Source organism: Hippoglossus stenolepis, chromosome 23, assembly GCF_022539355.2.
Source record: "Hippoglossus stenolepis isolate QCI-W04-F060 chromosome 23, HSTE1.2, whole genome shotgun sequence".
NCBI lineage: Eukaryota > Metazoa > Chordata > Actinopteri > Pleuronectiformes > Pleuronectidae > Hippoglossus > Hippoglossus stenolepis.
In genome coordinates this window covers 3,414,834-3,435,003 of record NC_061505.1, presented here as the reverse complement: position 1 = coordinate 3,435,003, position 20,170 = coordinate 3,414,834, and the positions used below count along the sequence as shown (strand labels likewise).

Below are 20,170 nucleotides of genomic sequence, written 5' to 3'. Positions count from 1 at the left end.
TTGTTTTATAATATGATTCAAACATTTTCTTCTCAGATTAGGACCTGAAACATCCCCCTCCTCCCCTAGACGTGTTTAGATGACATATTTACTGATGTCTATGAGTGTGTGTGATTTGGTGCAGCTTGATTGAATTTAAGTGGGGGGGATCCTGTAGGGAGGCGGCTACAGCTGGTCTACATCCTGTTAGTTAGTGTGTGTGTGTGTGTGTCTGTCTGTGTGTGTCTGTCTGTGTGTGTGTGTGTGTGTGTGTGTGTGTGTGTGTGTGTGTGTGTGTGTGTGTGTGTGTGTGTGTGTGTGTGTGTGTGTGTGTGGTTGTTGTGTGTGTGTGTGTGTTGTGTGTGTGTGTCTTAATCTCAAAGAAAACCCTCCATGAGAAAAGAGAAGACAGACTTTCCTCTCTGGAGTCTTCAGTGAATTATATGGTTTAAATAATCGTTAACGTTATTTTAACATCATGTAGAGACATGTTGAGATGTAGAACATGTGAATTTGCAGGAACACGTCCAAAACAATGGGCTAAAACATTTTATTTGTGAATATAATGTATTTCAGTTTCATTTCTTACATTTATCAAAAATTGCATAGTCCTGGAGGAATATTTTCCACAACCTGGCAACCCCAAACCTGTAAAGCATCCATAAATAATCCATTAATCATTGATAAAGCCGTTGATTACAGCCTGTAATGAACTTATTTGTGATGGACTTAGGGATGCGACCCCCCTCCCTCCACATCCTGGACCCAAACCGTCAGACCCCCCCCCACTGACAAGCTTCAAACCAACTTTAATTTCACCCTCACTGATCTCTGCTGGGATTCAAACAGTCCACAGGGTTTTAAACAAAGCTCAACCACACAGACACTGAACCGCAGGACTGTAAAAACTGAAAAAGAAGAAGAAAGACAAACGGTCCTGACGGTCGCTGCTCCACGAGGTAAGGATGCTCACGGATAAATTCATCCTCACTCTGTTCATCTGTTCGTGTGTAATATATATATTATAATTATTTAACGGATAAAGTCTGATCAATGAGGATGTTCTGATTGGACATGACAGCAGCAAAACAAAAACCCAAAGTGTCGTTAAATACGAGACAGGATTTAAAACTGCTTTTAATCTACTTTTGTCGTTTATACAAATATATTCTTAATCCCCTAAATTACCGACCAAGGACCAAACATTATTCGGATTATTTGATTTTCTCTCTTCCATGTGTTGTTCTCGTATCAGTAAATCCTCCCGTCTTCTCTCTTTAATCTTCCCTTTATATTTGAATATATTTCAATAGATCTACACCATCATGAGACACACAACACAGGTTTTGATAGTCAAATATTTGTACAATGAGAGCAATGTGCACAGGCGGTTTAACCTACACTCATGAGTAAAGCAAGGTTATCAGAGGTGATATCCGACGTCAAACCAACACTGAATGTGGTCTGACGAGGGAACAGGGTGTGAGGACACCCTGTTACCTCGTCCCCGTCTTCAATGCAGCACATTGTATTTTTTTAATTGCTTGCATGATAATGAAGATGCACAGAAACAGGACTGTCCTGTTTCTGTGCATCTTCATTATCATGCAAACAATTTAAAAAACACAATGTGCTGCACTGAAGACGGGGACTGGATCAAATCCTGGATTTATATTCCTTCCTTTAGAAGAGAATTCAAATCTGTGCTAATTGAAAATAAAAAATATATGTATAATAATTTGTGTTTGTCCGCAGAGATGCCGTCTACCCTCTTCTGTTTGGGGGTGGGTGTGGTCTTATTCTCGCTGGCTCCGCCCACCCGGTCGTTTTCCCGCGGTGCCAGCCGCACCTCCTGTCAAGAAATGATTCCCGGTCACATTCGTGCTCAACCCCAGGACCCGCAGCGCAGCTTCGTCACCCTGCGCACATCTGCCTCCTCTTACCTGCCAGGACAATTAATTACAGGTAGTAATTACAGGTAGTAAGTACCGTGTGCATTCCAATGTACTCGTACATTAACTCTTAAGCGAACCTGATCCATAGACTGAATAAATATGAACGTCATGACAGCTTCCAAAAGTGAAGCCAAATCATCTGGATTGCCCCCTGGTGGCTGGCTACAGTAAAGGTCATGCCACATGGCCGGCACCTTAAACCTTTTCATCCCCTGGGTTCCTCATTTCACAGTAATTGTAAGAACACTACAACAACGTGTTTGATATCTCTTCGTTGTGTTTCTTCGTATCCATACCTGTATCCTCAGTAACTGTCCGAAGCTCTCGGGACTTCATGGGTTTCCTGCTCCAGGCCCGGAGCGTGGAGGGGTCCGGGGGCAGGGCTGGAGCCGGGGGCAGAGCTGGAGCTGGAGTCAGGGCCAGAAGTGGAGTCGGAACAGGCATCAGGTCCACAAGAGCCGGCCCAGTGGTGATGGGTGGCTCCTGGACGCTCACTCCTCCTGGAACTCACACCCTGCGCTGCCTCTCAGAAGGCGACACCCTCACCCACTCTGATAAACAGCTGAAGAGAAACCTTTCGTTTGTGTGGAGAGCTCCTGATGCACCCATGGGTGACATACGTTTCTAGTAAGTATAGTCCACTAATATTTGTGAAAGGAAATGTAGACAAACGTCATCAGAATCCAAAGTCTAATGTCAATGTGTGATTATATATAATCTCCATACCTTTTTCCACTATTATATCATTTTTATTCAACAACACTCAAAACTCTGTCATTCCAGCATCACAGTGGTGCAGTCGTACTTTGTGTATTGGGCAGGTATTGAGTCTGCAGTGGTGCATGATGGGAGTCGCAGCTCTTGGAGTGGGAGCAAAACCACAAAGGTTGATGGAGAAACTCCAACTTCTGCACTGCAGGAATATGAAGTTACTGCTCTGCCAGGTACACAAACTTGTGTAGTGATGAGTCGTATAATGCAACACAAGTTGGCTTCTTCCTGTCATCCTATCTACACTTCAATGACACTGATACTTTCCTTTTTCTCACCCTATTGCCTCACAGCTCTCAGAGCCTACAGCGCATCAAACAAACCAACAAATGAGACAGCCAACCCTGCTACTACCACAGGACACAGTCTACCAAGAAGCAGTGGAACCCAACGCTACAGGTCCCTGGAACCAGTCACCCGTCCCAGCCTTGGCAGAGACCACCTGACCAACCAGGCAGGTAATGACAGGAACAGCCCACAGAGTGTGTTACATTAACACACTTTAAACTGCACATTGCACATTCTCATTGCACTCCTGTTTTGCATTTTGCATTTACTTTATTTTATATATTTTTTTCTATATATATCCTTTTATTTTATATTTGTTTTTTTTCATGTGTGTAGTACTTATTGTGTTTTTATGTTTTATGTTCCTTGTATGCACCTACATACCAAGGCAAATTCCAGGTAGGTGTAAACCTACTTGGCAATAAATACTTCTGATTCTGATTCTGATTCAGGAACTCTTCAAAATGCTTCCAGTAACAGTGAGAGAACAGGATTCCTCGCTGGTGTAACAGGAAGTGACACAGGAACCTTTGTGACTCATACTGAGGAACTCAAACGCTCTCTTTTCCTGTCCAACCACTTTCCAACAGCCCCAAGCTCCTCAGCTGAGAAGGCTGCAGAAACCCGACCTACTACCACTGTTTTACCAGACATCACTGTTCAAACCTTAACCAGTTCTCGGTCCCTTTCTTCCTTCACTCTTCTAAATGATGCTGATATGGAAACAAAAGAGGCAAAGACAAAGTTACAGGATCCAAAACTGTCAATTGTGACAAAAATGGTAAATACCCAAACCACCGCATATGCACATTCAACCAATCACAGCTTCAGCAAAACAAATTCCCCAAGACTCAGTACCCACAATCCAAGAGAACCAATCCAGGATCATACTAATACAGTAAAGTTCAAGACCCAGAGTAGTTCCTTTAAGTCCCGGAGGACAAACCTGACGGAGTCCAAAACTAGTCTAATAAAAGATGAAAATGGAAGCAGGTCACCATCCCAGCCCCAGAAATCTCACCTAAAATCTCCCCTCTATCCCCAAACTTCTTCATCCAAGTCTTTCCTTCCAGTTCAAACCTCCCAATTCAAATCCCTTCCCCATTCCATCACAATTTCAACCCCATCCCAGGCCCAACCTAACAAACCCTACAAGTCTGTGAGTGATATAACCAAACCTCAGGCTGAAACCAGTCCATCCAACCCTCAGCTTCAAACAACTGCCCCTCTGAGGAGCTACACCAAAGCTCTGTCCCAAACTATCCCCACTCAAACTCCCCAGACAGACCAATCCCATTCGGACACACCACCTGAGGCTCAGAGTATCTCTCCCCTACCACAGCCCCATTCCCAAACTGGTGCAGCCCCAGACTTCACCTTTGAATTGAAGCAAACTCAATCCTCAGTAACTCCTACATCCTTGAACTCTCTACTTCTCACATCAAGGTTTTACCCAGTCTTTGCTACAAATCAGGGAAAAGAGGTCACAAATCATCAGTTTCAAACAAATATCAAAACCACTACCGTAATTTTCCCTTTCCCCTCAACCACTCCGTCACCTATGTCTTCCGGGTCTACCCTTCAATCTTCAGCCTCGTCTTCCTCTCCTCGTTTGCCTCCATCTACTCTTATCAATCCTAGATCTACCACTCCTCTTTATCCCTCTAGAAGTTCCACCGAGGTAAGGGTACATCCATCTTTAAGATCAACATTGTTCACCCATTCCTCATCCTCCTCTTTAAAAAAACAACCCAAAACAGCTCCTGCACGATCTGCTCCTCCTTCCCCAATTTCTGTTCCTCCTCATTTCCCAGCTGTCCAACCTTCCCCTACTTATCCTGTGCCGTACTCAAACTCTTCCGACAACCCATCACCAGCTCCCCTGTTTCCCCCGGTCCCCTCAACTAATCCTTCCTCGTCTCCCTTTACCTCTTCGAAGTTGAACACAGGTTCGACCTTTTCCTCATCCTCTTCTTCCGCCATCTCATCAGCCCTCCCCTCCACTGACTCATCCACCTCTTCCACACCCTCTGCTTCACCTTCACCTCCTCCTTTGACTGGACTAGCATCTTCCTTCTCACTGGGTTCCTCGTTTTCTACGTCCTCCCAGTCTACCTCCCCTCACCTAGGACCCTCTCCAGCTCCCCTTCGCTCTCTCTACAACCCCCCCATGTCCTCTCCTTCCCCTGTGCCCTCCCAGAAGCTGACCATGGGCCAGAGTCTGCTGATCCAGAATCACATTGCCCCATCAGATCCTCAGCCCGACCTCACCCCAGCAACACAGAGAACAGTGGTTCATCCGAATCCTGAACCTCATCCAAACCTCGACCCAAACTTCAAACTAAATCTCGGTTACGAGTTGAAAACACACCTTCCCAAAACTGATACTAAACCAAAACGTCCTCCCAATCCCCCTGGAACTCCAGACAAAGAGGGGAAGTATCCAGACATTATCCCCAGACACAGTGCCTGGGAGCTGGGCATGCTGCTGGGCTGCTCAGCTGGCTTAGGCATGGTGCTGGTGGTTGGGGTGAGGTACATGTACCGGCAGGCCTGTGGTAAACGGACAGAGGTGACGCTGAACGACAGGGAGAGAGAGTATGAGAGAGGAGAGAGAGGAGAGAGAGGAGAGAGAGGCCTGATCCATGTCCAGGAGTGTGGGGACTTGGTCAGAGTCCGAAGAATCAGAGAGAACAGCTTTGTGCTTCTGGCAGAGTACGATATACTGGCAGCACCTGGAGACTGAAATACAGGAAACATGTGTAATAATATATGAACAAATGGACAGAGAAGGTATCAAAATACTTCTCAAGATCAGAGCTGCTGTGAGGGCAGAAATAACCACAACTGAAAAACATAAACATTCAACAATACATTGGTTGTAGGAAGCGAGTTAACATAGAATGACTTTTAAATCAAATTAAAATAACACTAAGCTATTTTAACAGGATTACAAATCATGAACATAAATATTAACATTAAGACTTTTACACTTTCTAAAAACTATAAACATTATTATCGCAGCCTCGATCAATCCTGCAGGTTTTGAAGTGTGTTAATCTCGTTGTCATATATGACCAAACTTTCTTCGGTCCTTCTTAACAACTTTTTGGGAAGTTGGAATAAAACGTTCCTGCCACCAACATGTTTAGAGAACTAGTATTTAAATCTGCCTCCTGACGTATCGTAGACACGAGGATGACAAACACCATGTGGTGGACACTCTTTTCACATGAAAATGTATAGTTTTTCACTAGATACACAGTAGATGTATATGATTGCATAACTGGAGAACTTGTTTGTATAAATTCCAGTTTTGTGTGCTGATTTAGCAGGAGACAGTATTAAAGCTTTAAACTTATGTCTTTTGGTTGCACTTAATAATAAAGTATTTTTTCACTATCACGTGTCTTGTCCTGGGTGTCACTGCTGTGCTTAGTCATATAAAATCAAGAGGGTCTGATTGTGTGATCCGAAGAGCACAAGGCCTCCAGGGTCTGCTGGAGAGGCTTATTTTAGCCTTGCTTCTTCAAATGACGAGACAGAAGGACCATCTGTCAAACACAAGCTGGGTCAGTGGATTTAATGAGCTGCCAATACTTCCTTGGGAGTCTCAGTGTTCTTCCCCTTCTGGTCAGACAACAAAATGTAAGCAACACATATCTGGTCCATTTAAGAGCACGGAGATATGAGCACAACATATCATAGAGTGTAAAGTTTTTATTTCTTTATAGTTTCTTTTTAAAATAAACAATACCCATACATGTCAAACTCACCATCTTCAAAATCGTAAAATAAACAGCTGGAAAAACAATCGCAGTGTAAACGGACAAAGACTGTAAACGGTTACTGGACACATCAGAGTGAAGACCAGTTTTATGAATTAACACTGGAGAATTTTGTTAGCGATGCGAAAACATCTCTACCAACAAGGCTGGAAACAGCCGAGACCGAGGATGTACCATCGCTCTCATGTGTCGGTGAAAGTTGTGTTACATTAAGGTCCAGAAACTGACTTTTGTTTCCCATGAGCACCACGTTACCATGGATACACAAGGACACACAGCTCTGATCGGTGGTGGTGATGATGAAACATTCACCGTCACCCTGCTGAATGGGTGGTTCTCGTAAAAAAAATGTGTTCCCGACCTCTGAAACGTCGCCTACATTTCAGATTCTTCCTGTTTCTCTTAAATCATCAAGCTCACACTGTTTCGGAACATTCATCTCTTTAAAATGGATTTAAAGTTTTCAGTTGACGGAATAAAGAAAAGGAAAAATTATATCAGTAAGTCTACATCACCAACTCAGACTTAGAACAGAGCATCGTCTACATACAGATTCATACATAGACCCACCAACACAAAATTATACGAATGTGAGCAGCAATACGTCGTTTGGAAGGAGAGCAGGGTTCCATCTACATAAACACATATGTAGAGTCAATTGTGTGGTTCGACCGGATTTCAAAAGGAACTATACTCCTGCTTCCTGCTTGGTCCAAATCAGACGTGTACGTCAAATAACGTAGAAAATTTTAAATATACGTACAGTTTAGGTACATTTGTGAATAAGGTAAAAAAAAAAAGGAAACCTAAGAATGTGTATAGATCCGGGAAGAACGATGATATTTTGGTTGTTAAATTAGATTCATTACAACAGTGTGCATGTCGTACCTTCGTTATTTGGATCGATCATTCGTTCAACATTATTCCTTCACCACAGGACCGCTCCTTCCTCAACAAATACAAAAGCTTATTTCTGAAAGTGTAAAACAATCAAAACAAGCCGTCAATATTCCACCGTACATTTAAAGTGGGATCGTCCAGCATTAGTTTGATTATATCGATAAGTTAAGTGCGGGAATCATTCACATTTGTAGAAAAATGTAGAAAATAGCAAGAAAAAACCCCCCAAAAAACAATGGTCCCAGTAACTCCACCCATCACGTCCCCGTTTTTCATAACAAACCCTCTTTGTTACAAAAAAAAAAACCCAAACAGGATTCTTTTGGGTTATTCCATACAAAAATAAATCATGTACTTTAGCTTCTTTTAAATATAAAAGTTGGAAATACAAGAGTCTTTCATTCACGTAGAAACTGAGAAAATCAAGGCAACTCGTCTCCTTCGCCACGCTGAGGTCTCTGTTGATTGGTTGTTATAAAGGCACACATGACTCCGCCACAGTCCACTTTGTATCGCAGTGCAAAAACCATGAAAACACTGATTCCCTCGCCGTCAGATGGGCTGGAGCGGCGGCTGCTGCTTCACCACCTGAACAGAGAGCCAAGAAGCACAACGTGTCAGAGAGGGAGATCTTCAGCAGAACAGCAGAAGAGCGGAAAGTAAGAGGAACGAGTAAAGAGCATGAATCTCCCACCGTCACCAGGTTCTGTGGAAATAGTGTCAAAAGTAAATGAATCAGGTTTCTCCAAATTTCATTAGAGTAGTGAGAATTAAATGTCACAGGAAGTTTTAAGAAAATCTGATTTAAAAAGAACAAACGGCGAACGAATAATTGATTAGAATTTTTTGTTGAAATGATTCAAGAGAAATGATTTATGCGTCAAAAGCTGCTCTCTAGTTGCCGCAGCTTTGGACGCAGCTACAAATAAACTACAAATGGAAAAGTAGAATATTAAAATGAAAACAATCCACACAATAAACATAGATTAAAAGTATATACCTGTAAACGAATCAGTAACATTTTATCAAAAGCCAAATTGAAAAGTTTATAGATAAGTCTAATCAGTAGATAGGACCACGACTTTTAAGAGCTTTTAAGGGCAATTAAAAAAAAAGTGTAATTTGGGTGAACTAGCCCTTTAAGCATCACCATTAAAACCACCACCATTAACCCCAGTCAACCCATCCGGTGCTTGATTCAAGTGAAGCTGGTGGATTTGCAGCAGTGAGTCCAGCAGCAGATTGTTTTTCCTGCCAGTAGGGGGAGCTGTTTCACTCAGGTCGCATTAGAACAGATTTTAAACTAACATCAGAAAACCCACAGGAAGCTGCTGGACGCACCGTCACAGAACCACTACAGACATTACTCCATAACTAAATCAGTTCTTGTTTGTTCGAGTCAGTTCTCTACTCACAGGACAGTAGTGTTGGAACGCGGCCCTATCTCAACAACAGACTAGACTGTAGGAGAGGAGACAAGGTGAACAGGTGAGTATTGGAATGCAGCCCGCTGTCTGTTAACTGGTCAGATTAGGAGCTCTGAGCCAGCGCACTGAGGCGTCACCGGTGATCGGCGCGTACCTTCTGCTGCGTGGTCATCCAGCTGCGGATGGTCGGCACGAGGACGGAGCCGAGCAGGATCTGAGCCGGGTGGTAGATCAACAGGGGAACTGAGATCAGGGAGAGGTGCTCGTAGCCCTCGAACACGATCTTCAGCATGGGGATACCTGGACACGGATCACACACAGACACAAGATGAAGATGAAGAAGTTAATCAAAGATGGTTTATGTCATTTAGGTTGTTCTTATAATAACACTGATGTTTGTTCATGTTCCTGATCAGTTTGGTTTTAATTAGTTATTTGATGATATAAAAAACAGGCTGAGACGTCATGATTGACTCTGTGTGTGTGTGTTTGTTTACCCAGGGTCAATGACTTGTGTGTGGAGCAGAAGATGATGGCGACAGTGTCTGCAGGACTGAATCCTGAACCCGCCCTGAAAAGAAACAAACGCGAGTCAAATTATTTTTCACACCGCTAGTTTCCTTCAATCTCTCATTTTCTCTCAAGAAAGAGTGAGGAGAAAACAGAAAGGAGAAGTAAAGGAGGATGAGAGGATGGAAAACAGAGGAGGAGACTCACCTGCTAGAAAAGGTGAACGTTAGCAGCATGAAGCTGAGCTGGATGGAGAAAACTGTGGAGAACAAGAAAAAGATTTTGCCATTTGGTCTTAAAAATGTTGAGAATGCTGATCCGCAACTGCATGTGGAGCCAAACATTGTCAAGGTGTGTACTGCCACTTTAGTGAGACCAGGGAAAACTTTCTCAGGTAGTCTGTAGCCAGAAGCTGGCAGCATCACTAACTCCACCCTGCTCTTTCACTACTACATTTGCTTGCAGATCAACAAGTTCCTTCTGTAGAGAGGCCATATCGACGCACTTGAAGGTAATTTTAGCCTCCTGTGAAAACGTGGTCACGTTTTTGACAGAAAAGGATTCTGAATGAAAAGGAGGACCTGTTCTTCCAGGCTGAAGTCATCAAAACGATCACTGAAGTTTCCAATCAGTTTTTCTAATGAACTCAACATGAGAGGAAATATCTCTCTCACCCTGAATTTGCTTCATTGCTGGAAAATGTGTAAAGTTCTCTTGGAGATCCACTTTGAAAATCTCCAACTTCCGCTGGAAAGACTGGACAGCTGCTACCAAATCACACACAGAGTTGTTCTTGCCCTGCAGTTTTAAGTTGAGGTAATTTAGGTGTGAGGTTATGTCAACTAAGAAGGCCATAAAATCTTTTTTTCTCTCATCTTCCCAAAACTGAGCAATCTGTCTGGCCTTGTGATTCTTCTGTTGTTCCAGGAACATTTTAATTTCGAATGGCCCAAACGCGTGCTGGAACTCTGCCTTTGCTCAACCGTCTAACATTGCAGTGCAGCAGCAGGTCATTTGAATTTGCATCAACTTCCGTCAGGAATTCTCGAAGGAGGCGATGTTTATGTGATGACGATGCCCTGAGAAAGTTGATAAGTTTCATCACAGTATTCATAACCTCTGCATACTCTTCTGAAAGAGTAGAGCACAGAACAGATTTGTTGAATTTTTTTCTGTCAGTTCACATCTTTCTTTTCCATCCAGAAGTGTTTCGGACACAGCATTTAAACGTCAACTTTCCCTAACTTTTGATAACGCCATACTTCGCCTTCATCTCCGTCTGCGTGCTTCTCTCTGCCTAGCAACCCGGCTGCACGGTATATATGGTAGCAACACATAGGACCCAAGCGGCTCCACTGGGCTGGCGTCGTTATGCCTGATTTAAAAGTCTCTTAAAAGTCAAACAAGGCCGCCGATGTATTTATACTTTTGTTTTTAATGGAAAGTCGCGGTCCGGATGGAAACCTCTCGCGGTCCGGACTTGGACCGGAGTCCGCCAGTTGGTGACCCCTGGTCTAAAGTCTCAAGACAAGGCTGATGGTCTGTCACCCCCTGGTGGCAACAACTGGAACATGCGAGACAAGTTTTTTCTTCCTTAAGGAAACTGTGTGTAGAAGGTGACAGGGTTATATTTTGTGTCAAGTGATCTCCTCATTACCTACAGACAGACAACCTGGAAACATAATAACTCCAGGCTCTGCCTATCGCTGCCACTGAGGCACAACACCAGAGAAACCTGTTCATTAGAGAGAACCGGAGTCTAAGCTGAGTTATCGTTCCTATTTTATCCCTGAACTTAGATGAATAAAATCTAATGAAGCTGGATCTTATTTTATTTTGCTAGATTATTTAAATCTTGAATATCTCCTGAAAGTTTCCAGCTTTGTCAACATGTTTTTGCCTTATCGTGTTTCCATGGAGACGTGCTGTGAGTGACAGGCGCTGGTACTGACTGATGAGGACGACCAGCAGCAGACTGGTGGGGTCCAGCTCGATGTTGGGGTTACTGAACGTGTCACAGAACGTGGTGTAGATGATCATGAGGAGGACGGCGCTGCTGACGACACCGAACGGAGGCTTCTTCCTCTCCAGAAACTCCCTGAGGAACCGTCGACACACCTGAGCACACACACGCACGAGAGAGACGTTCAGGCCGAGACCAACACTGTACAACTAACTACAACACACCACACACACAAACTCTTACCTGACCCAGGACCAGCGGCACCACGACCGTCATGAAGAGCTGAGAGAAGATGGAGGAGAAGGGAACGGACGATGAAGATCCAAGCTGCAGGAGGAGGAAGAGGAGAAGGAGAAGAACCATGAGAGAGATAAAGACAATCCAACGCAAACACACGGTAGGAATGACATCATCACGAGTCTTTTACAGACGTATCAGTGTTTGTTTGCTGATATGAAAAATATATAATACACTTAAAATATCAAACCTTGATTGGATTTCTTTATCATAATGAAGTCTGAGAATCACCAATGACTTTTTAAAATATATAGATTGGTCAGTATATTGCTATCGGAATAATTGGTACTGGTCCCAAACATCCGGCCGACTCCAGTCATAAATTATGATATCATAATGTCTGTCTGAGATGTTTTAGCTTCATTTCTGGAGGAAGTGGAGACTCGACCTTCATCTTTCTTTGTGTTTTTGTTTTCCACAGGTCGGACTTACAAAGAGCAGCAGCAGCACTGGAGTCACGACGATTCCCTGCAGAACCAAACCACACAGTTACATCCTGAACCAACGTTCATTCATAATTCACAGTCCGACCCTGAAAGCATCTCACCAAGAAGCTCCCGAACGCTGAGTTGAAGATGGCGGCCGCCTGGAGACACACACACACACACACACACGATCAGTTACCATGTCAACACGCTGCTCATTGCTCTTCAGCATCACACCATCCGTCAAACACTGGAGGACAATAACCTGCGAACATGTGAGCGTGTTACCTCGTTGCCTCCGACCGCCTTGGTGAGAATAACGGCGGATGACACCGGAGGGGGCATGCAGCTCACCGTCTGTAACCTAGGCAACCACGACAGCAGGATGAAGAGGAGGATGAGCACGAGAAAGGCGAGGAACAATCATTTCCCACCCGTCGTTCAAAAGGTCAAAGGTGAGACACATTTAGAACGATGTAATCACATTAGAAAAGTGATCATAGAGGGTTAACCTCCCCTCGCAGTAGGACCTTTTCAAAATAAAATGCGGTTTACACATTAAACTCTTTGTTACCATATAAATCACATGAACGCAGCTCAGTGGGATTATTAGACATCAAATGTAACTTTTGAATCATCAGGTGGTTCCTCCTGTCTAATTATGTTTGATTTCAGAGCGCCCCCATGTGGCGAGGAGGGTGAAAGACAGCTTTAAAAGCCATTCATTGAATTTGTTGCTTCAGGCCGTACACACACACGTACACAGGGTCTTTCAGTCTGTAAATAACTCGCCCTTCAGGTACAGTGTGGAAGGGACGTGAACAAAGGGTGGCATTCACAGACCCACTCTTCCTACCCTCTGAGCAGCCATTGGTCGATGGAAGTGAGCCCCAGCACTTGGAGCAGCAGCCACATGGCCAGCGGGAAGAAGACCAGCGTGAACGACTGCACAAAGAGGTGGAGGCGAACGTGAAGCAGCGCGCTCGTCAACTCCTGCAGAGACAGAAAAGAAATCACTTAGATTTGTATTACTCACGTGACACATGAGGGAAAGTGGCGAGCTGGTGTCAGTCGCTGTCTCACCTCAGTTTTCAGAGACAGGCCGCTGTTGAAGAAGATGAGCGAGACGGCAACATAGGCGATGGTGACCTCTGGCTTCAGTGGACCTGAGAGAGAGAGAGAGAGAGAGAGAGAGAGAGAGAGAGAGAGAGAGAGAGAGAGAGAGAAAACAAGTATATTTTTGGTTTGCGGACAAAACAAGATGTGAGGAGGCCATCGTGGGTTTTGGGAAACAAAAATTTACCATTTCATGGACCAAACAAGTCTTCGATTAACAAAGAAAACAATTGTTGATCGCATTCCTAATGTAAAAATAAATAAGACTAGTAATAATGTTGAAAACCTGGCCCTTATTTTTGTTTCTGTCTTGTGATAAAGAGTAGATTTGACTGAACAACAGTTTAAACTGAAGCAGCTGTGTCTTCTGCAGTTTAAAGCTGCAGTTTCCCCAGAGCACCTGAATGCAGCACAGACAGTAGCAGAGTTTATCTAATCTCCAGGTCGACATGTGAAGGTGTGATCGAGGCCACTTATCAGTTTAGGTCACGACCCAAATGTTGATTTATCTCCTTCACAGCTTTCGCTCTTCTTTACTTAACAGCAGCAGGTATATGGGCCCCTGGGGACCGTGGCGAAGTTAGTTTGAGGTTGGGTATTACACAGGGCTTTCACTTGGGGACCACGAATAAGAATAAAATACACCTGCATTGTTTTAAATAGCTTTTCATAGCTTCATGTGATCCACTGACTCCAAACCAGTGCTGAACTGTATTATTACCCTTGATGAGCACAGCTGTCCTAGTAGATTTGATCAGTCCTGACCCTGAACCGTTTTACTGCTCTGGACAAACAAGTTGGTGGAGCTCAGTGCCTAAAGGTGTAACCGCCCAATTAAACCAGCATTACCAGGCAATAATAAACCCTGAATTTGACAGGAAGCCGGTGACGAGAGGTCAGTGCTGGTTTAATGTGATCAGACTTAATGTTTCCACTCAGGAGGTGAGATGCTGACTCTTAGAGTCATCTCATCCAGAGGAAACAAGTCAGCATTGGTTTGGAGTCAGAGCGTCACGTGACACGGAAGCTGTCAGAATCAATTATCTCTAATTGAAGTATTAATGTCCAATGAGCAACATCCAACCTGACACCGACTTCACCGCCTCAGGTGAGTCACACAAGGTCCAACCGTGGAACTCAGCCCAGCGAGGGGGCGCGCACACGGGAGCGCGGAGCAGTGTGTTTACATTAGTGCTGATGAATGCAACGTGTCACCACACACACATTAATAACGAACTGCCATTTAAAAATCCCGCTATTTTACAGTGTTCTCCCTTTTACACGAACATTAACGTGTAGTGTGTCATTCATTCTTACATAATCTTCGACAGTAGGATCCAACCTTTAATTCGGCATAACTCACGTACACGAGATAACGTGTATTCACCGTGTTGGAGACGAATTCCGCCGCACTCCCTCATGTCCGTGGACAGAAACAGAGTAAAAGTTGTGACTTTATTTCCACTGAAACGCAGATTTAATAATCATTCACCTGCCGAGTTATTCAGCGACTGTCACCGGTTAGTTTAAAGTGTAAAGTTTGTCTTTGTTCGATACTTTAACTCTGATCCTGGTGTTTCTGAACAACTGCGGTGAACTTCCCGAGCTCCGGTTCTCAAACTCCGACCCTCTCACCTCCTCTCACGCCGAAGCTGGGCTGCAGTTTGGCGGATAAGATCACCACCACGATCCCGATGATGAACCATTCCTTCCGGACCCTCGCCAGGAGGCCCATGTTTCAGCCCCCGGGCTCCAGCTGATCACCCCGGCGTCCCCCGTCACTCCAGCCGGACCCGAGGCTCCGCAGCTCCGCAAGCTTCTTCTCCTGCTCCGGAGGATGTTCCGTCAGAAAACACCAGCGGGACATCCGGAGCTGCTTCCGGTCACATGGGCCGCAGCTCCACCGGTGACGACTGGAGCAGAGGCGCCGCAGAGTTTATGTTCAGTTACCGTAATGTAGGTAAAAACAACACCGGTACAAAGTATGTTTTTCTTCCTCTTTATACAAGAAGTTTAATCTTTTCTAAAACTCTTCAGATCAGATTCCAACGTTTAATGATGTTATATTTTTATCTTTTAAATTCTACGTGAAGTGTCTGAGTTTCTTGACAAGCGCTACGCAAATTAAATGTATTATTATTATGATTGTTTTATTATATTAAAGGAGGGTTCGTTTGACAAAATTATAAAAAGCAGCATACAATCATAGAAAAAATTGAATAGGGTTTTTAATAGTTAAAAACGATCTGATGATAATGTTGAATAAAACCAACAGCTGTAGAACTTTGTCACTAATGGTACAGAATAGTTCACACCTCTTCTGTATTAGTCATTTATTTGACATTTAACAAACAAATGAGATTATTTGAAACACATTAAAAGTGAATAATACAAATAATTTATCAAACAGCTTTGTCTGTTATGTTCTTTTAATGTCTATGTGCAGTAAAATGTTCATCTTCACTTCTTACACTGTTAAAGGAATAAAGGAGAATGTTTTGGTTTTGTTTGTCTTCACCGGCATCGTCAACAAGCTCCTGACTTCCTCTCATCTCTTGCCAGGCCAGCAGCCGTCACTGGGCTGCGGGCGAGGCCGACTCCACACTGTACTTCCTGGACTGAGCACGAGCGCAGCCCAGCAACACCTAAGGGAGGAGACGGAAGAGGAACAGGTGTGAATGTGTATGAGGATGTTTGCTGGGAAACAGATGTTGGATAAACCATCTTTATTATCTTTTCTTGTAATGTCGCAACAAACAACCAAACAAAGAAGGTGACGGGTGTGAAAACATGATCTCAGGTGATAAACATGCACCTGTGCTTTCTGCAGCAGATCCACGTTTCCGATGCCACAGGCAACTTCAAAACCCTGGAGGAAGAACTCACAGGCTCTGCTATACTGATGCTATGAGAGAGAGACAGGAGAGAGTGAGAGAGAGAGACAGAGAGAAAGCATAATGCAAACAATTAAATGTGTGTGTGTGTGTGTGTGTGTGTGTGTGTGTGTGTGTGTGTGTGTTTTATATACCGTGTTGTAGTAGATGTTGCCCAGACACAGGCAGGCGTCCGCCAGGTTGTCCTGCTGTCCAGTGCTACGAGTGATGTCTACCAACTTCTCCAGACAATGTACTGTCTCGTCTGTGTTACCCTCACTGACACACACACACACACACACACACACACACACACACACACACACACACACACACACACACACATACACACACATACATCAGTGTGATAAGAACTACCAACATGACAGAAACCATCTTTGACAAATTTATTTAACGTCTACTTCGATGTTTTTACTTTGGTCCATGTCCCATCTGCTAACATGGAGGAGGTTTATAACCTATACTGCAGCCAGCCACCAGGGGCAAAATAGATGATTATGTACAGTACGAGCAGTACAGTAATCAGTCGGATGTAACTGTGTAAACACACTCAGTGAGTCGGTGTGTGTATGTTTGTGTGTTTGTGTGTACCTCTCAATAGACTTGGCCATCGCCTTGTAGGCTTTACCCAGTCCATCAGCGTCCTGCGTCGTGCCACAAATCTGCATGCAGGTGTTGAGGAACTGGACAAACAGTTTTATTACTTAATTAAATAACATTCAGATCCATTTTCAATGATGATGACGATTCTGTACTCTGTGCTTTCTTACAGTCATTAAACTTCAGACTCAAACTGAAAATGAAAGTATCCTCTGAACAAGTACAGAAGCCAGAAATGACTCAATCCACTGAGTGGCTTAGTGGATTGAGTCATTTCTGGCTTCTGTACTTGTTCAGAGGATACTTTCATTTTCAACACACACACACACACACACACACACACACACACACACACACACACACACACACACACACACACACACACGTACCTTTTTGGCTGTGTTGTGGTCTCCTGTGAGCTGATAGGTAAGTCCCAGTCGATAGGCCGCCTCCCCCTCTAACTGTTTGTCTTCAGCTGAAACAGACACAGGAAACTACACACTACATTTTTAACTTCCCACAAAGTTAAATTTACTTTTCTTGTGAACACATACACCACCTCCTCTCAGTCTATAATTATCGTAGATATGTGTGTGTGTGTGTGTGTGTGTGTGTGTGTGTGTGTGTGTGTGTGTGCGTGCGTGCGTGTGTGTGTGTGAGCATGTTCCAATGCATCCATTAGTCACACCACCTGCTGTTTTTCAACATGTATTCACTTCCAAACGTTCACACTCACACCTACACTCAGTGGCCATGATGTAGCCCTTGTTGAGCAGCTCCAGGGCTTCGGTGTAGTTTGCAGCGATCAGCGGAGCAGCAGCTAACGTGTCGTAGATCCTCCACAGCGTCTCACAGGCCCGGAGCCTCAGGGGCCGACCGCTCAAGTCCAGCCAGCCTCCGTCCTCAGCCTGTCTGCCGCACAGCTCCGCCTGCTGCTTCGCCTCCTCCAGCTCTCCTGCAGGAGCGAGAGGATCTGAGTTACATTTATTCTGAAGTGTTTCACCGTAACTTCCACAGTGTGTGTGTGTATGTGTGTGTGTGTGTGTACCTTGCTGCAGGTAGAGCTCAGCCATGCAGGCCCGGGCCTCAGTGGCTGGTCTTGAGCACCCTCGGTCTGCACAGCTCTGGTAGAAGTGCAAACTCAGCCACTGATCCTCAGGAGCCGAGAAATATCGACCCAAGAACAGACGCTGCTCACACACCACGGACCAGGAACCTACACACACACACACACACACAAAGAGGGAACACAATGTACGTCAGTCGTCTTGCATGGTGAAAAAAATTACATTAAGAAAATCCGTAATTTGACAGTAAGCCATCTTATTGACATGTATAATCATCCATGTGACAGTTAATTTACATCTCACTATAGAAAGGGACATTTTGACTTGTTTTCTGCATACATCTTATAAACATGGCTGCAAGTATTCAATTGCAACATATTTGATCAGTTAATACACACTTTATGTAATCAGATGGATTTAATTCAATATTTAACATATTACTACTCACAGTGTGTGTGTCTGTATTAAACCTGTAATTTGTAACTTCGACCACTAGGGGTCTCCCAATCAAAACAACAACAAAAGATTGACGAGGTCCTGAAGCTGTGTGGGATCATGGGAGTTGTTGTTTTCACCACTATTGTCAATGAGGGTATGATGCAATTGTGATAAACATTTCGGATAATGTCAGAACACAAGTCAACAAACTAGTAAAAATATGGGTAGTGGGTTTTAGGCTTTTTAATAAAGAATTGTTAAATATTCTATCTTTAAATCAAAATGTGTACGTGATCGTACCGGTCCTTTCCGCCTGCTCGGCCCGGCCCAGGTGCAGCTTCACCGTCTCCAGCTTCTCTCGCTGTTCCTCCAGCGGAACCTTAGGCTGGAGAGCAGAGCCCGGTTCAGCCGCCCTGCGATGCTGGTCCGACCGCAGCAGAGAGAAGAGCTCAGAGAACGACCTGAGAGAGAGAGAGAGAGAGAGAGAGAGGGAGGAGAGAGCTGCAGCGGAGACAACAACAATTCTCCTCTAGTCCTGATTACCACAGCATTCTTTATCTGTGCCTTTATCAACAATGAAACTCCCCCTTGAGTCTAAGTGTGGGTGGATTTACCTGTGGTGACCTTCTTGGAGCATCTGCACACAGATGTTCTGCTTCAGACTGTTTCTGAACCTGGAGACGTTCCAACGTGACGCAGACGAGAACAAAATATCACAGCATCACAGTCAAACATCAATGAAGTGACACTACAACGTCAACTGAACTCACTGTGAAATTTCTTCTTTGGACGCGACTTGAGCCGATTCATCCGATACCGACTCCTTCATCCTGCTGACCACACACACACCAGACTTTGAGTAATAAATGTCGGTGCATGTTATTTCCTGGTAAACACATAAACACACCTGGGCCGAGCACTTCAGCAGCGTTCATCTTCACCTGTCAATCAAACTAATGGAGACAGACACCCAGCAGACACACAACCTGTGTATCTGACGACAATTACAATTTTCTTTCCTTTTGTATTTAACTTTAACAACCATGAAGGCAGCATTTTACAAAACCTCACAACCTTTCATTTGTTGTTAAATTTGCAGGTTTTGTTTCTTTGTTATTTTTCTGATTAATATAGTTTTGTTACTACTGCAATCAAATAAGAATCAAGGAATCATTGTAAAGGCCTAGCTAAATATGGCTAAAGCCTAGCTAACACCTAGCTAAAGCCAAGCTAACACCTATAGCTAACACCTAGCTAAAGTTAGCAAACGTTTCTATAACTCACCTTATTAAAAATTCACAGTTTCTTTGTCGCTTTAGTAAAAACAGTTTAAACGCGTGTGTTTTCCTTTACGTTCAGTTTAAAGTCGTAAACAAACAACAACAGAAACCGCAGCTGAAAGCAAAACTTCCGGTGTCCGACAGGCTTCACCGTCACCATGGCAACAGTGCACGGGCCGCATTCCAGCACTGAGCGCAGATGAACTGGTTCCTGGTTCCTGGTTCCTGGTTCCATTCAGAAACAACTCGACCTAGTTTCTCCTCCTTTAGCTGAGATACAAACACCATCAAACCTTTTAGAGTCTACACTTTGTTAAGTTATTAATAAATGTATAATTATTCTACCATTTGTCAAGGGGCTATGAATTTATTATTCCCTTTATGCCCACATGTGCTGTATGCAACCAGTCCTCATTGTTATTTTATAGTAGTTTTATGTTGAATATTCAGCATTTGAACATTGTTCATTTTT

General features: G+C 43.9%; 3 protein-coding genes across 4 annotated transcripts; 1 reads left to right on the top strand and 2 right to left on the bottom strand.

The window, feature by feature from the left end:
- The first annotated feature begins 1,736 nt into the window (after nt 1-1,736).
- LOC118102979 (mucin-5AC-like) lies at nt 1,737-6,229 on the top strand. Its single transcript, XM_035149622.2, has 6 exons — nt 1,737-1,944; nt 2,243-2,561; nt 2,718-2,878; nt 2,999-3,163; nt 4,067-5,591; nt 6,184-6,229. The coding sequence occupies exons 1-6, from the start codon at nt 1,737-1,739 to the stop codon at nt 6,227-6,229; spliced, it is 2,424 nt and encodes an 807-aa protein (XP_035005513.2).
- Nucleotides 6,230-6,698: 469 nt separating this feature from the next.
- slc10a7 (solute carrier family 10 member 7) lies at nt 6,699-15,319 on the bottom strand. 2 transcript variants are annotated; one of them, XM_035149527.2, is made up of 13 exons: nt 15,055-15,319; nt 13,387-13,469; nt 13,160-13,296; nt 12,592-12,667; nt 12,426-12,464; nt 12,311-12,346; nt 11,825-11,908; nt 11,571-11,736; nt 9,826-9,877; nt 9,606-9,679; nt 9,263-9,408; nt 9,097-9,142; nt 6,699-8,269 (listed from the first exon to the last, which is right to left on the bottom strand). In XM_035149527.2, exons 1-12 carry the CDS (start codon nt 15,152-15,154, stop codon nt 9,122-9,124), a joined length of 1,014 nt encoding a protein of 337 aa, XP_035005418.1. In that variant the 5' UTR covers nt 15,155-15,319; the 3' UTR covers nt 6,699-8,269; nt 9,097-9,121. The 2 variants fall into 2 exon arrangements, with proteins under 2 accessions (XP_035005418.1, XP_035005417.1); XM_035149526.2 differs by lacking the exon at nt 9,097-9,142 and having other exon boundaries at nt 15,055-15,318.
- Nucleotides 15,320-15,737: 418 nt separating this feature from the next.
- Nucleotides 15,738-19,844, bottom strand: ttc29 (tetratricopeptide repeat domain 29). The gene is made up of 11 exons (XM_035149524.2): nt 19,703-19,844; nt 19,189-19,251; nt 19,033-19,092; nt 18,719-18,879; nt 17,962-18,129; nt 17,656-17,868; nt 17,303-17,388; nt 16,905-16,996; nt 16,448-16,571; nt 16,235-16,324; nt 15,738-16,064 (listed from the first exon to the last, which is right to left on the bottom strand). The coding sequence occupies exons 2-11, from the start codon at nt 19,245-19,247 to the stop codon at nt 15,993-15,995; spliced, it is 1,125 nt and encodes a 374-aa protein (XP_035005415.1). The 5' UTR covers nt 19,248-19,251; nt 19,703-19,844; the 3' UTR covers nt 15,738-15,992.
- Between the last annotated feature and the right edge of the window lie 326 nt (nt 19,845-20,170).